The sequence below is a fragment of the Scyliorhinus torazame genome, chromosome 17 (assembly GCF_047496885.1).
Source record: "Scyliorhinus torazame isolate Kashiwa2021f chromosome 17, sScyTor2.1, whole genome shotgun sequence".
In the NCBI taxonomy this organism is placed as follows: domain Eukaryota; kingdom Metazoa; phylum Chordata; class Chondrichthyes; order Carcharhiniformes; family Scyliorhinidae; genus Scyliorhinus; species Scyliorhinus torazame.
The window spans coordinates 59,858,737-59,872,190 of NC_092723.1; the positions used below are offsets into that span (position 1 = coordinate 59,858,737).

The 13,454-nt window shown below is 47.9% G+C and overlaps 1 protein-coding gene across 4 annotated transcripts in view; it reads left to right on the forward strand.

The window, feature by feature from the left end:
- The window catches only part of LOC140393895 (T-complex protein 11-like protein 1), a 57,884-nt gene that overhangs the window by 22,961 nt on the left and 21,469 nt on the right, over window positions 1–13,454 (forward strand). For all 4 annotated transcript variants that reach the window (XM_072480492.1, XM_072480493.1, XM_072480494.1 and 1 more), the window contains exons 4-6: window positions 3,440–3,560; window positions 5,059–5,279; window positions 7,626–7,762. In XM_072480492.1, the coding sequence (XP_072336593.1) occupies window positions 3,440–3,560; window positions 5,059–5,279; window positions 7,626–7,762 (479 nt within the window). The remainder of the gene's footprint in view (window positions 1–3,439; window positions 3,561–5,058; window positions 5,280–7,625; window positions 7,763–13,454) is intronic.

Consider the following 13,454-nt stretch of genomic DNA (forward strand, 5'->3'; position numbering starts at 1 on the left):
ACTATCCCCCTAATCTACGTTGCCCTAATCTCTCCGCCCCCCCCCCCTTGCTGACGATTAATTTTCCGCAAAGAAGTCGATAAATGGTTGCCACCTCCGGGCGAACCCTGACAGTGACCCTCTCAAAGCAAGCTTAATTTTCTCCAGACCGAGAGAGCTCGCCGTATCTGATAGCCAGGCCTCCGACTTCGGGGGCTTTGAGTCCCTCCATGCCAGCAGAATTTGTCGCCGGGCTACCAGGGAAGCAAAGGCCAAAACGTCAGCCTCTCTCTCCTCCTGGACTCCCGGGTCCTCCGAAACCCCAGAAATTGCCACCTCTGGACTCATCACCACCCTTGTTTTCCGTACCCGGGACTTAACGTCCGCGAATCCCTGCCAGTACTCCTTGAGTTTTGGACATGCCCAGAACATGTGGACATGGTTCGCTGGTCCTCCCGAACATCTGGTGCACCTGTCCTCTAATCCAAAGAATTTACTCATCCGGGCCACTCTCATGTGGGCCCAGTGGACGACATTAAACTGAATCAGGCTGAGCCTATCGCATGTTGCGGTCGCGTTTACCCTGCTCAACGCCTCCGCCCCTAAGCCCTCTTCTATCTCACCTCCGAGCTCCCCTTCCCACTTAAGCTTCAGCTCCTCGGTCTGCGACTCCTCTGCCCCCATAAATTCTTTGTATATATCTGAGACCCACCCCTCCCCCACCCATCCACTGGACACTACCCTGTCTTGGATCCCCCTAAGTGGCAGGCGTGGGAAGGATGGAATCTGTCTGCGTAGAAAGTCCCGCACCTGCAAGTACCTGAAATCATTCCCTCTCGCCAGCCCAAATTTCTCCTCTGGCGCCCTCATGCTCGGGAAGCTCCCTTCTAAGAACAGATCCCCCATCCACGCAATCCCAGCCCTCTGCCATGCTCGGAACCCACCGTCCATATTCCCCGGTGCAAACCGGTGATTATCGCAATTTGGGGACCAAACTGATGCTCTCACTTCCCCCACGTGCCTTCTCCATTGGCCCCAGATCCGCAAAGTCGCCACCACTATAGGGCTGGTGGAGTACCGTGCCGGCGCGAGCGGCAGGGGTGCCGTGACCAGGGCTGCCAAACTGGTGCCCCTGCACGAAGCGGCCTCCATCCGCCCCCAAACCGACCCCACATCCACCATCCACTTCCTTATCATAGCTATGTTGGCCGCCCAGTAGTAGTTACTAAAGTTTGTCAGCGCCAGCCCCCCTTCCCCCCGGTTCCTCTCAAGCATCAATCTCCGCACCCGCGGGGACTTCCCCGCCCACACAAATCCCATAAACATTTTATTGGATCTTCTAAACTCTAGAGAGTATAGGCCTCAACTGTTCAATCTCTCCTCATACGACAAACCCCTCATTTCTGGAATCAATCGAGTGAACCTCCTTTGAATTGCCTCCAATGCCACTATATCGTTCTTCAAATAAGGGGACCAAAACTGTGCACAATACTCCAAGTGTGGTCTCACCAATGCCTTGTATGATGGTAAAAACACTTCCTAGGGTGGTATGTGGCGCAGTGGTTCGCACTAGGACTGCGGCGCTGAGGACCTGGGTTCGCATACTGCCTCTGGGTCACTGTCCGTGTGGAGTTTGCACATTCTCCCCATGTCTGCATGGGTTTCACCCCCACAACCCAAAGATGTGTAGGTTAGGTGGATTGGCCACCCTAAATTGTCCCTTAATTGGAAAAAAAAGCAGACCAAGGCAGGCCAGCAGCACGATTCAATTCCCGTACCAGCCTCCCCGAACAGGCGCCGGAATGTGACGACTAGGGGCTTTGCACAGTAACTTCATTTCATAGAATCATAGAATTTACAGTGCAGAAAGAGGCCATTTGGCCCATCGAGTCTGCACCGGCTCTTGGAAAGAGCACCCTACCCAAGGTCCACACCTCCGCCCTATCCCCATAACCCCGTAACCCCACCCAACACTAAGGGCAATTTTGGACACTATGGGCAATTTAGCATTGCCAGTCCACCTAACCCGCACAACTTTGGACTGTGGGAGGAAACCGGAGCACCCGGAGGAAACCCACGCACACACTGGGAGGATGTGCAGACTCCGCATAGACAGTGACCCAAGCCGGAATCGAACCTGGGACCCTGGAGCTGTGAAGCATTTGTGCTATCCACAATGCTACCGTGCTGCCGACATTTGAAGCCGACTTGTGACAAGCGATTTTCATTTCATACTCTATTCCTTTAGCTATAAATGCCAACATTCCATTTGCTTTCTTTATTATCTGCTGTGCCTGCATGCTAGTTTTGTGACTCCTTAACGAGGACCCCAGATCCCTCTGCAACGGAGCACTCCGAAGTCTCTCCCCATTTAGATAATAAGCTGCCTTCCTATTTTTCTAATCAAAATGCATGACCTCACAACTATCCACGTTAAACTCCATCCGCCACATTTTGGCCAATCTCCGAACCTATCTATATCCATTTGTAAAGTTCTGGGGTGGGATTCTTCGGAAACCAGCAGGGCGGGCAACTCTGGCGCGAAGAAGTGGCGTGAACCACTCCGGCGTCGGGCCGCCCCGAAGGTGCAGAATCCTCCGCACCTTCAGGGGCTAGGCCGGCGGCGGAGTGATTTGCGCCAGCGTGTGCTGGCGTCAACCCAGCGCATGCGCAAGGGGGGTTCATCTCCGCAACGGCCATCGCGGACTGGTACACCAGCCGGCGCGGAGGAATAGAGTGCCCCCACAGCACAGGCCCGCCCGTGGATCGGTGGGCTCCGATCGCAGGCCAGGCCACCATGGGGGCACCCCCCAGGGTCAGATCCCCCCCACCCCCCCCCGGAGGCCACCCGCGGAGCCAGGTCCCGCCGGTAATTTATGCCAGCGGGACCAGCCGAAAATGGGTGGCCACTAGGCCCATCGCGGGCCGGAGAATCGCCGGGGGTGCCGCTGCCAATGGCCCCCGACTGGCGCGGCGCGGTTCCCGCCCCTGCCAAATCCCCGCGCCGGAGATTTCGGCAGCCGGCGGGGGTGGGATTCACACCACCCGCCGGCGATTCTCCAATCTGGTGGGGGGTCAGAGAATCCCGCCCCTTATTTCCTCCTTGCAACTTACTGTCCCATCTATTTTTCTGCCATCTGCAAATTTGGCTCTAGAACCTTCTATCCCGGTATACAAGTCATTTATATAGATTGCAAATGGCCGGGCCCAAGTCCTGATCCCTGTGGCACTCCACTTATTACAGCTTACCAACCTGGAAAAAACCCATTCATCCCTACTCTTCACTTCCTGTTAGCTAACCTTTACCCATACTAACTTGTTACCCCACACCGTGTAGTAACCTTTGAATGGCACTTAATCAAATGTCTTCTGGCAATTAAAGTACAGTGCATCCACCGCTTCCCCTGTTTCCACCTTGCTTGGAAATTCCCAATTAAATATCGATGTATTTCTTCCACAGTTTGGAAAGAAGAGTGAAGGAGATTGTGCACAAAGCTTTCTGGGATAGTTTGAAGGCCCAGTTAAACGAGACGCCACCACAATACAGCCAGGCCATCAAGCTACTGCAGGAAGTTAAAGAGGTAAGTGGTAGAGATGGGCTGCAGTCCAATTCAGCCTGGAGTGGACCAAATCTAACTAAGACCATGAATGCCTTAATAAGACCGACCTAAGTTAATTGGCTCAGATTTCCATTCTTTTCCCTGGGAAAGACAGGTTGGAATTTAACACTGAAACTTTAAGGCATGTGCTTGCAACATTACAGCATCATTCACATTCGCTGTTCATCTGTTCAATCAGTCTGTACTATAGAGTGGCTTTATAAATCCACCTCAGTTGTGCCAAATTGGCAACATTAGCAGTAAAACCGCCAAATCCATATTTACCCTTACACTTGGACTAGAAAATATTTGAAGACTTGCTCACGTCTTGGCAATTAGGAATACTTCAGAAACTACTAAATGGACTGAACTTCACTCTGCACCAACTCTGGCCCTGAGTTTCAGCTGAGGCTGTGCCTGTCTCCTGCCGTAGGAGTTGGAGGGGAAACACCGGAGATGTGGCAACGGCTGGGTATCCCGCCCTTTGGGCTGTTTCGCTGGGAGTTCAGCCAATCTTTTACCTCACAGCAAGGCATTAAAAAACAAATGAATGGCCAATTGAGCTTGTTACCAAACCAGTTACTCAATATTCCATACTGCCTTTGCCATAAAATAGTTGGTGTGCACAGGTGAATGGGAGTGGGGAAACCACTTTTGAAAAAAGTTTTTGGAAAGGTGGGAAAGAGAGGGGCCATGGCATTTTAGCAGTTCCACTTACACATCAGCAGCAACCTCCAAGATGTTACAGTTGCCCTCTTGTTCCTCGCCTGCCTTAAAAGCCCAGGGGACTTTACTGGCTGTGGAATCCACCGAAGTCTGTGAGCCCGCCTGCAGTCCCAGCAGCGCCAACTACACAGTCCTGGAGCTGGTGGGACTGCTTGAAATGCTGTCCAGTCAGAGAGCTGTTGTCTGGCAACTCTCGATGACAGGACTTCCTGCTAGTGAGGGCCAAAAGTCCCACTCTCAGTTTGTCCAGCCTGCTGGCAACACGTTATCACTCGGGGACAGGCTTCAATTTTCATGTCCGTCAGCTGCTGGCCAACCAAGGCAAGGGAGGGGTGAGTAATATGCACCCCGCCCTCTACCCAAGCCCCCCAACTCCCATGAAATATAACCCAAGGATGCATCAGCTGAGTACTTCACCATGACTACTTCATTTTATGCTCATTTATCTCTTCTTGTTTTTGAGGATCCTGCCCTGCACTGTGGATCTTTGCCTTCACAGGTTTGTCAATAAAATAAAACTGGTGTTCTTTTAAAATAAACAACACACTTGATTCTTGACAAGCACATAATATCAAACCTGAAATGTTTAAACCATCCAATTATGGAACACAATCATTGCCAGGCTAAGATGTCTTCACAGTTGGATCCATGATTCTATACCGTGGGAATTTAATGAACGAGGAGCTGTGGCACAGAGGAGTAGAGCTGCTGGTCTGAACTGAACTGTACTTATTGCTGGCTTTCTTCTCTTTAGTCACTGTTAACTCTACTGCTTCCTGGCCACACCCGTTTACGGGCTCAGATTGGTGAAGTGCTGGACATGGAGTTGATCGAGCAGCAAGCTGAACACGATGCACTAGATATCCAGCGATTGGCCAGCTTCATCGTAGGCATGATGGCAACTCTGTGTGCGCCAGTCAGGGATGCAGAGATTAAGAAGCTGAAGGGCCTCACAGAGATTGTATCACTCTTCAGGTATGTTTGGAGGAGGGAGGATGTGTTAGGAGATGACATTGTAAGCTCTAAATATCCTTCTTATGATTTTCCTTCCTAAGCCTTTCTTCCTCCCCAAAGACACTCTTCAAAGTGTACCTCCTTGACCTCATCCTGATATCCTTTTTGTGGTTCAGTGTCAGGTTTGTTAACTCTCCTGTGAAGTGCTGTGGGATGCTTTACAAATTAATGCAAGTTGTTCTTGTGGCCTTGGGGGAATCAGATTAAACAATACTCTTGCAAAAAAAATTGCATTGAAGCCAACTAAACCATGTGTAAACTGTTCTCACATCTTCATCTTTGGTTATTTTATCATGAAATGCTGCTATAATAGCCATGTTTTAAGGTGTTGGGCGTAGCTTGGTCGGTCTTATTAAGGCATTCATGGTCTTGGGTAGTTCAACAGTAAGTATTAATTAACTGCTAAGAAACTATATACATAGATACAGAAAAGGGCTCCATGCTTGCTTCTACACACTGCTCTGTCCAACATACCTTGACCGCCTAGGTGTGGGTCATGTGTTATAAGACCATAAGACATAGGAGCAGAATTAGGCCACTCGGCCCATTGATCAAAAACCTATCTATCTCTGTTTTAAAGACAGTCAGTGATTTGGCCTCCACAGCCTTCTGCGGCAAAGAGTTCCACAGATTCACCACCCTCTGGCTGAAGAAATTCCTCCTCATCCCTGTTTTAAAGGATCGTCCCTTTAGTCTGAGATGGTGTCCTCTGGTTCTAGTTTCTCCTACAAGTGGAAATATTCTCTCCATATCCTCCATCCAGGCCTCACAGTATCCTGTAAGTTTCAATAAGATCCCCCCTCATCCTTCTAAACTCCAACGAGTACAGACCCAGAGTCCTCAACCATTCCTCATACGACAAGCTCTTCATTCCAGGGATCATTCTTGTGAACCTCCTCTGGACCCTTTCCAAGGCCAGCACATCCTTCCTTAGATACGGGGCCCAAAACTACTCACAATACTCCAAATGGGGATTGACCAGAGCCTTATATAGCCTCAGAATCCCTGGTCTTGTATTATAGCCCTCTCAACATGAATGCTAACATTGCATTTGCCTTCCTAATTCTTACATCACTATGTGGTGGTACTGTACTCAATTCCACGTTAACCCTTTATGTTCCAGATCCTTGTATTTAAGTTGGGTGTGATTTCCCTTTGTAAATTTATGATTGATTTTGTTTATATCTCCTTAAATGTTCAACCAGCTTGTAAAGATAAATCTAGCAGTTTCCCAAATACCAGCAGTTTCATTAGGACCATAGGAATTGCTACACGAAAGAAGACCAAGATCCACCTATTAGAAGGAATTTACAGCATGGAAACAAACCATTCAGCCCATCCATTCCCGCTTGTCGCATGATAAAATAATAATGGAGCAATTGACAAATCCTTAGCAAATGATCTCTATCAATTAATCTGTAACAGAGCCAGCCAAGAGGTGAGGAAATGTCCAGTGCCAGTAAGCTTCAGGAACCACAGGTCCAAAGTCACCCCTTCCTCCTGAAGGTGCTACAATTACTATATGCCCTGTCTCAAATTACTCATTCACTGTATCAAAAATAGTAATTTTTAAAGAAATCTAATTTGAATTAGTTAATACCATCTTCTTCCACTACCTCCCTAGTTAGCCTGTTCCACAGCTTGGCCACTCACTCACTGCAGTAATGGAGACAACTTTAACCCAAACGAACAAGTGAGTTCGGATTGGAAAGGATGTTTTTTTTTTCAAATCTCAATGTTTACCCCCCCAAGAAACTTCGCAGTGGTGGAGAAGCCTGGGCCTCAGATTAAAATGACCCTCCCCCTCACTCACAACACCCACACCAGAAAATATCAGGGCCGTGTTTTTTGCTGTACCGTCGAACACTGGCTGCATCCTCTTCTGATTTTGTTCCCCGATTTCTAGTTACAATCCCTTCCAGACCAGCCCTTCCGGTGATGATTATTATTTGTTCACTATATACCCATGTAACATTCGAAAGTCATCAAAGCCACCCCGAGCTTTGCAATGTTATCAGTGTAAACCATCAAAACAAATTGATTAGATCAGAACAGTTTACTGTAACCGTACACTGTTGGAGGGTATTAAGGTTTAACAGTAAAACTCTATATTAAACCATCTGCGGCCTCTTCTGTTGGTTCTTTTTTAAATATGTTCAAGAGATCACCAACTGAAATGCCTCACAATTTATTTGCTTTCTTTGCTGTCAGTAACTCTCCTCGGGTGCAGATGAGGCATCGCAGAGTGAAACATATCGCCAAGTGAGGAACAAAATCTCTAAACGGTCTGACTTTACCATCTCTTAGGGAGATCTTCCGTGTGCTTGACCTAATGAAGATCGACATGGCGAACTTTACCATGAAGGCCTTGAAGCCTCACCTACAACAAGAGTCCATCCAGTATGAGCGCAGCAAATTCCAGGAGTTCCTCAACAAACAGCCCAGTAAGCAACTCAGTAATGGGGAAAACGCAGATGCTGGAAATCTGAGATTAAAACAGAAAATGCTGGATAAACTCAGCAGGTCTGGCAGCAACTGTGCAGCAAGAAACAAAGTAAACATTTGAAGCTCAGAGTTTCATTGCTCACTGAAGGGGTCATTACTCGGCCTGTTCTGGTACTGAGAAATTAAGCCGCAGGAATTAAAGAGTTCAGCGGGGGCTTGGGAACCTGAATTGTAGCTCCAGTATACAGGAGGTTGAGAGTAGTGAGGTCATGAGTAAGGTTTCAAAGTTGCAGGAGTGTACCGGCAGGCAGGAAGGTGGTTTAAAGTGTGTCTTCTTCAATGCCAGGAGCATCCGGAATAAGGTGGGTGAACTTGCTGCCTGGGTTGGAACCAGGGACTTCGATGTTGTGGCCATTTTGGAGATATGGATAGAGCAGGGACAGGAATGGTTGTTGCAGGTGCCTGGGTTTAGATATTTCAGTAAGATCAGGGAAGGTGGTAAAAGAGGGGGAGGGGTGGCATTGTTAGTCAAGGACAGTATTACGGTGGCAGAAAGGACGTTTGATGAGGACTCGTCTACTGAGGTAGTATGGGCTGAGGTTAGAAACAAGAAAGGACAGGTCACCCTGTTAGGGGTTTTCTATAGGCCTCCGAAAAGTTCCAGAGATGTAGAGGAAAGGATTTCAAAGATGATTCTGGGTAGGAGCGAAAGCAACAGGGTAGTTGTTATGGGGGACTTTCCAAATATTGACTGGAAACGCTATAGTTCGAGTACTTTAGATGGGTCTGTTTTTGCCCAATGTGTGCAGGAGGGTTTCCTGACACAGTATGTAGGTAGGCCAACGAGAGGCGAGGCCATATTGGATTTGGTACTGGGTAATGAACTAGGACATGTGTTAGATTTGGAGGTAGGTGAGCACTTTGGTGATAGTGACCACAATTTGATTAAGTTTACTTTAGTGATGGAAAGGGATAGGTATATACCGCAGGGCAAGAGTTATATCTGAGGGAAAGGCAATTATGATGCGATGTGGCAAGACTTAGGATGCATCGGATGGAGAGGAAAACTGCAGGGGATGGGCACAATGGAAATGTGGAGCTTGTTCAAGGAACAGTTACTGCGTGTCCTTGATAAGTATGTACCTGTCAGGCAGGGAGGAAGTGGTTGAGCAAGGGAACCGTGGTTTACTAAAGCAGTCGAAACACTTGTCAAGAGGAAGAAGGAGGCTTATGTAAAGATGAGACATGAAGGTTCAGTTAGGGCGCTCGAGAGTTACAAGTTAGCTAGGAAGGACCTAAAGAGAGAGCTAAGAAGAGCCAGGAGGGGACATGAGAAGTCTGTAGCAGGTAGGATCAAGGATAACCCTAAAGCTTTCTATAGATATGTCGGGAATAAACAAATGACAAGGGTAAGAGGAGGGCCAGTCAAGGACAGTAGTGGGAAGTTGTGCTTGGAGTCCGAGGAGATTGGAGAGGTGCTAAATGAATATTTTTTGTCAGTATTCACACAGGAAAAAGACAATGTTGTCGAGGAGAATACTGAGATTCAGGCTACTAGACTAGAAGGGCTTGAGGTTCATAAGGAGGAGGTGTTAGCAATTCTGGAAAGTGTGAAAATAGATAAGTCCCCTAGGCCGGATGGGATTTATCCTAGGATTCTCTGGGAAGCTAGAGAGGAGATTGCCGAGCCTTTGGCTTTGATCTTTAAGTCATCTTTGTCTACAGGAATAGTACCAGAAGACTGGAGGATAGCAAATGTCCCCTTGTTCAAGAAGGGGAGCAGAGACAACCCCGGTAACTAGAGACCAGTGAGCCTTACTTCTGTTGTGGGCAAAATCTTGGAAAGGTTTACAAGAGATAGGATGTATAATCATCTGGAAAGGAATAATTTGATTAGAGATAGTCAACACGGTTTTGTGAAGGGTAGGTCGTGCCTCACAAACCTTATTGAGTTCTTTGAGAAGGTGACCAAACAGGTGGATGAGGGTAAAGCAGTTGATGTGGTGTATATGGATTTCAGGAAAGCGTTTGATAAGGTTCCCCACGGTAGGTTACTGCAGAAAATACGGAGGCATGGGATTCAGGGTGATTTAGCAGTTTGGATCAGGAATTGGCTAGCTGGAAGAAGACAAAGGGTGGTGGTTGATGGGAAATGTTCAGACTAGAGTCCAGTTACTAGTGGTGTACCACAAGGATCTGTTTTGGGGCCACTGCTGTTTGTCATTTTTATAAATTACCTGGAGGAGGGCGTAGAAGGATGGGTGAGTAAATTTGCAGATGACACTAAAGTCGGTGGAGTTGTGGACAATGCGGAAGGATGTTACAAGTTACAGAGGGACATAGATAAGCTGCAGTGCTGGGCTGAGAGGTGGCAAATGGAGTTTAATGCAGAAAAGTGTGAGGTGATTCATTTTGGAAGGAATAACAGGAAGACAGAGTACTGGGCTAATGGTAAGATTCTTGGCAGTGTGGATGAGCAGAGAGATCTCGATGTCCATGTACATAGATCCCTGGATCGCAGACACGGGGAGAATGTGCAAACTCCACACTGACAGTCACCCGGGGCCAAGATCAAACCTGGATCCTCAATGCCGTGAGGCAGCAGTGCTAACCACTGCACCACTATGCTGCCCCCAACAGGGATATTCTTCGAGAAAGAGATCTCTTGATATTGTTTTAAAGGAAAGATCTGACTCCTCTCAGACCCATGCAAAAACCCTGGCTGTATGGCTTTCAGAAGCTGTTTCCAGCTGGCTTGTTTCAGCTCCCCTTTGTTCTCAAACAAGTCTGCACTGCTATAAATACTGTTAATTTATTTTACCTAACCTGATGGGGAGCTGGTGGTAGGCGGACTTCAAGTCAACTGTGGAGAAGACTCGATACTGTGCAATCTGATTGACCATGTCAGATATGCGTGGGAGGGGATACGCGTCGAGCTGCGTGTACCGGTTGATGGTCTGACTGTAGTCAACGACCATCCTGTCTTCACTACCACCACTTGAGCTCTCCAGGGGCTGTTACTGGCCTCAATGATCCCCTCCACAGAAGCCGTTGGACCTCCGACTTGATAAAGGTCCTGTCCTGTGCACTGTACCGATTAGGCAAGAATTAGGGAGCATAAGATGGGAACAGAAACTGTCAGGGAAAGGCACAAATGAAAAGTGGAACTTGTTCAAGGAACAAATACTGTCCTTGATAGGCATGTCCTTGTCAGGCAGGGAGGGAATGGCCGTGTGAGGGAACCATGGTTCACAAAAGAGGTTGAATGTCTTGTCAAGAGGAAAAAGGAAGAGTATGTAAGGATGAGAAAACAAGGTTCAGTAGGATCGCTTGAGGGTTACAAGGTAGCAAGGAACGAGCTGAACAAAGGGCTTAGGAGAGCTAGGAGGGGGCATGAGAAGTCCTTGGCGGGTCGGATTAAGGAAAACCCCAAGGCTTTTTACTCTTATGTGAGAAATAAAAGAATGACCAGGGTGTGAACGTAGGGCCGGTCAAGGACAGTAGTGCGAACTTGTGCATGGAGTCAGGAGAAATAGGAGAGGCGTTGAATGAATACTTTTCTTCAGTGTTCACAAAGGAGAGGGGCCATGTTTTTGAGGATGAGAGTGTGATTCAGGCGGGTAGGCTGGAGGAAGTAGATGTTCTGAGGAAGGATGTATTAGCAATTTTGAAAAACCTAAGGGTCAACAAGTCCCCTGGACCAGATGGGATATACCCAAGTATTCTTTGGGAGTCAAGGGATGAGATTGCAGATCCTTTGGCTTTGATCTTTGGGTCCTCGCTGTCCACGGGGATAGTGCCAGAGGACTGGAGAGTGGCGAATGTTGTTCCTCTGTTCAAGAAAGGGAATAGGAATGACCCTGGTAATTATAGGCCAGTTAGTCTTACTTCGGTGGTCGGGAAGATAATGGAAAAGGTCCTGAAGGAAAGGATTTATGACCATTTGGAAAGATGCAGCTTAATCCGGGATAGTCAACACGGATTCGTGAAGGGTAAGTCTTGCCTCATAAATTTGATTGAATTCTTTGAGGAGGTAACTAAGTGTGCAGATGAAGGTAGAGCAGTTGATGTCGTACACATGGATTTTAGTAAGGCATTTGATAAGGTTCCCCATGGTCGGCTCATGAAGAAAGTAAGGAGGTGTGGGATAGAGGGAAATTTGGCCAATTGGAGAGGTAACTGGCTATCATATCGAAGACAGAGGGTGGTGGTGGATGGAAAATGTTCAGACTGGAGACCAGTTACCAGCGGTGTACCGCAGGGATCAGTGCTGGGTCCTCTGCTATTTGTGATTTTTATCAATGACTTGGAGGAGGGGGCTGAAGGGTGGGTAAGTGAATTTGCTGATGATACCAAGATTGGTGGAGTAGTGGATGAGGTGGAGGGCTGTTGTAGGCTGCAAAGAGACATCGAAAGGATGCAGAGCTGGGCCAAAAAACGGCAGATGGGAGTTTAACCGTGATAAGTGCGAGGTGATTCATTTTGGTAGAAAAAATTTGAATGTGGATTACAGGGTCAACGGCAGGGTTCTGAGGAATGCGGGGGAACAGAGAGACCTCGGAGTTCATGTCGATAAATCTCTGAAGGCTGCCACTCGGGTGGATAGAGCCGTGAAGAAGGCTTATAGTGTGTTAGCGTTTATTAACAAGGGGCTTGAGTTTAAGAGCCGCGGGGTTATGCTGCAACTATACATGACCCTGGTGAGACCACATTTGGTGTATTGTGTACAGTTCTGGTCACCTCACTATAGGAAGGATGTGGAAGCATTGGAAAGGGTGCAAAGGAGATTTACCAGGATGCTGCCTGGTTTGGAGGGTAGGTCTTATGAGGAAACGTTGAGGGAGCTCGGGCATTTCTCTTTGGAGCGGAGGAGGATGAGAGGTGACTTGATAGAAGTTGATAAGATAATGAGGGAGATACATAGAGTGGACGTTCAGAGACTATTTCCTCGAGTGGATGTAGCTGTTACAAGGGGGCAGAACAATAAGATTCAGGGTGGGAGATATAGGAGGGAGGTTCTTTACTCAGAGAGTGGTTAGGGTGTGTAATGGACTGCCTGCTGTGATAGTGGAGTCGGACACTTTAGGAACTTTCAAGCGGTTATTAGATAGGCACATGGAGCACACCAGAATGACAGGGAGTGGGATAGCTTGATCTTGGTTTCGGACAACGCTCGGCACAACATCGAGGGCCGAAGGGCCTGTTCTGTGCTGTACTGTTCTATGTTCTACAGTGAGGACAAACTGCTGTACTTGTGATCTCAGCTTCAGCCAGATCCGAAGTGAACTGAAAATGCCTTCTCAAAAAGCATAATGCTCAGCTTCACCCAGTAATAGCACCATCTCACCAAGCTGAAAACAAATTAACTCCCCAGGGAATCCCCTTAATGAAAGCAAAATTGCATTAGCCCAAGATTTGTACGATGGTTAACTGCACCTCTGACTCCCAAAGGCTTTGTTGTCTTTCAAACTACAAATCTTATAAAACATGATTTCAGCAGTCAAACACACTCCAACCCAGACTTTTAACCCTTGGGTGGGATTCTCCGGCCACGCCCACCCGGCGACCAAAAATTCCCGCCTGAGGTCAATGGACGTTTTCATGCTCCGCGCACCGCCCGTGGCGATCTTGCACCAGGCAGGGCGGAAGAATCCAGTCCCTTACTTCACCACTTATAATCCAATATATCTG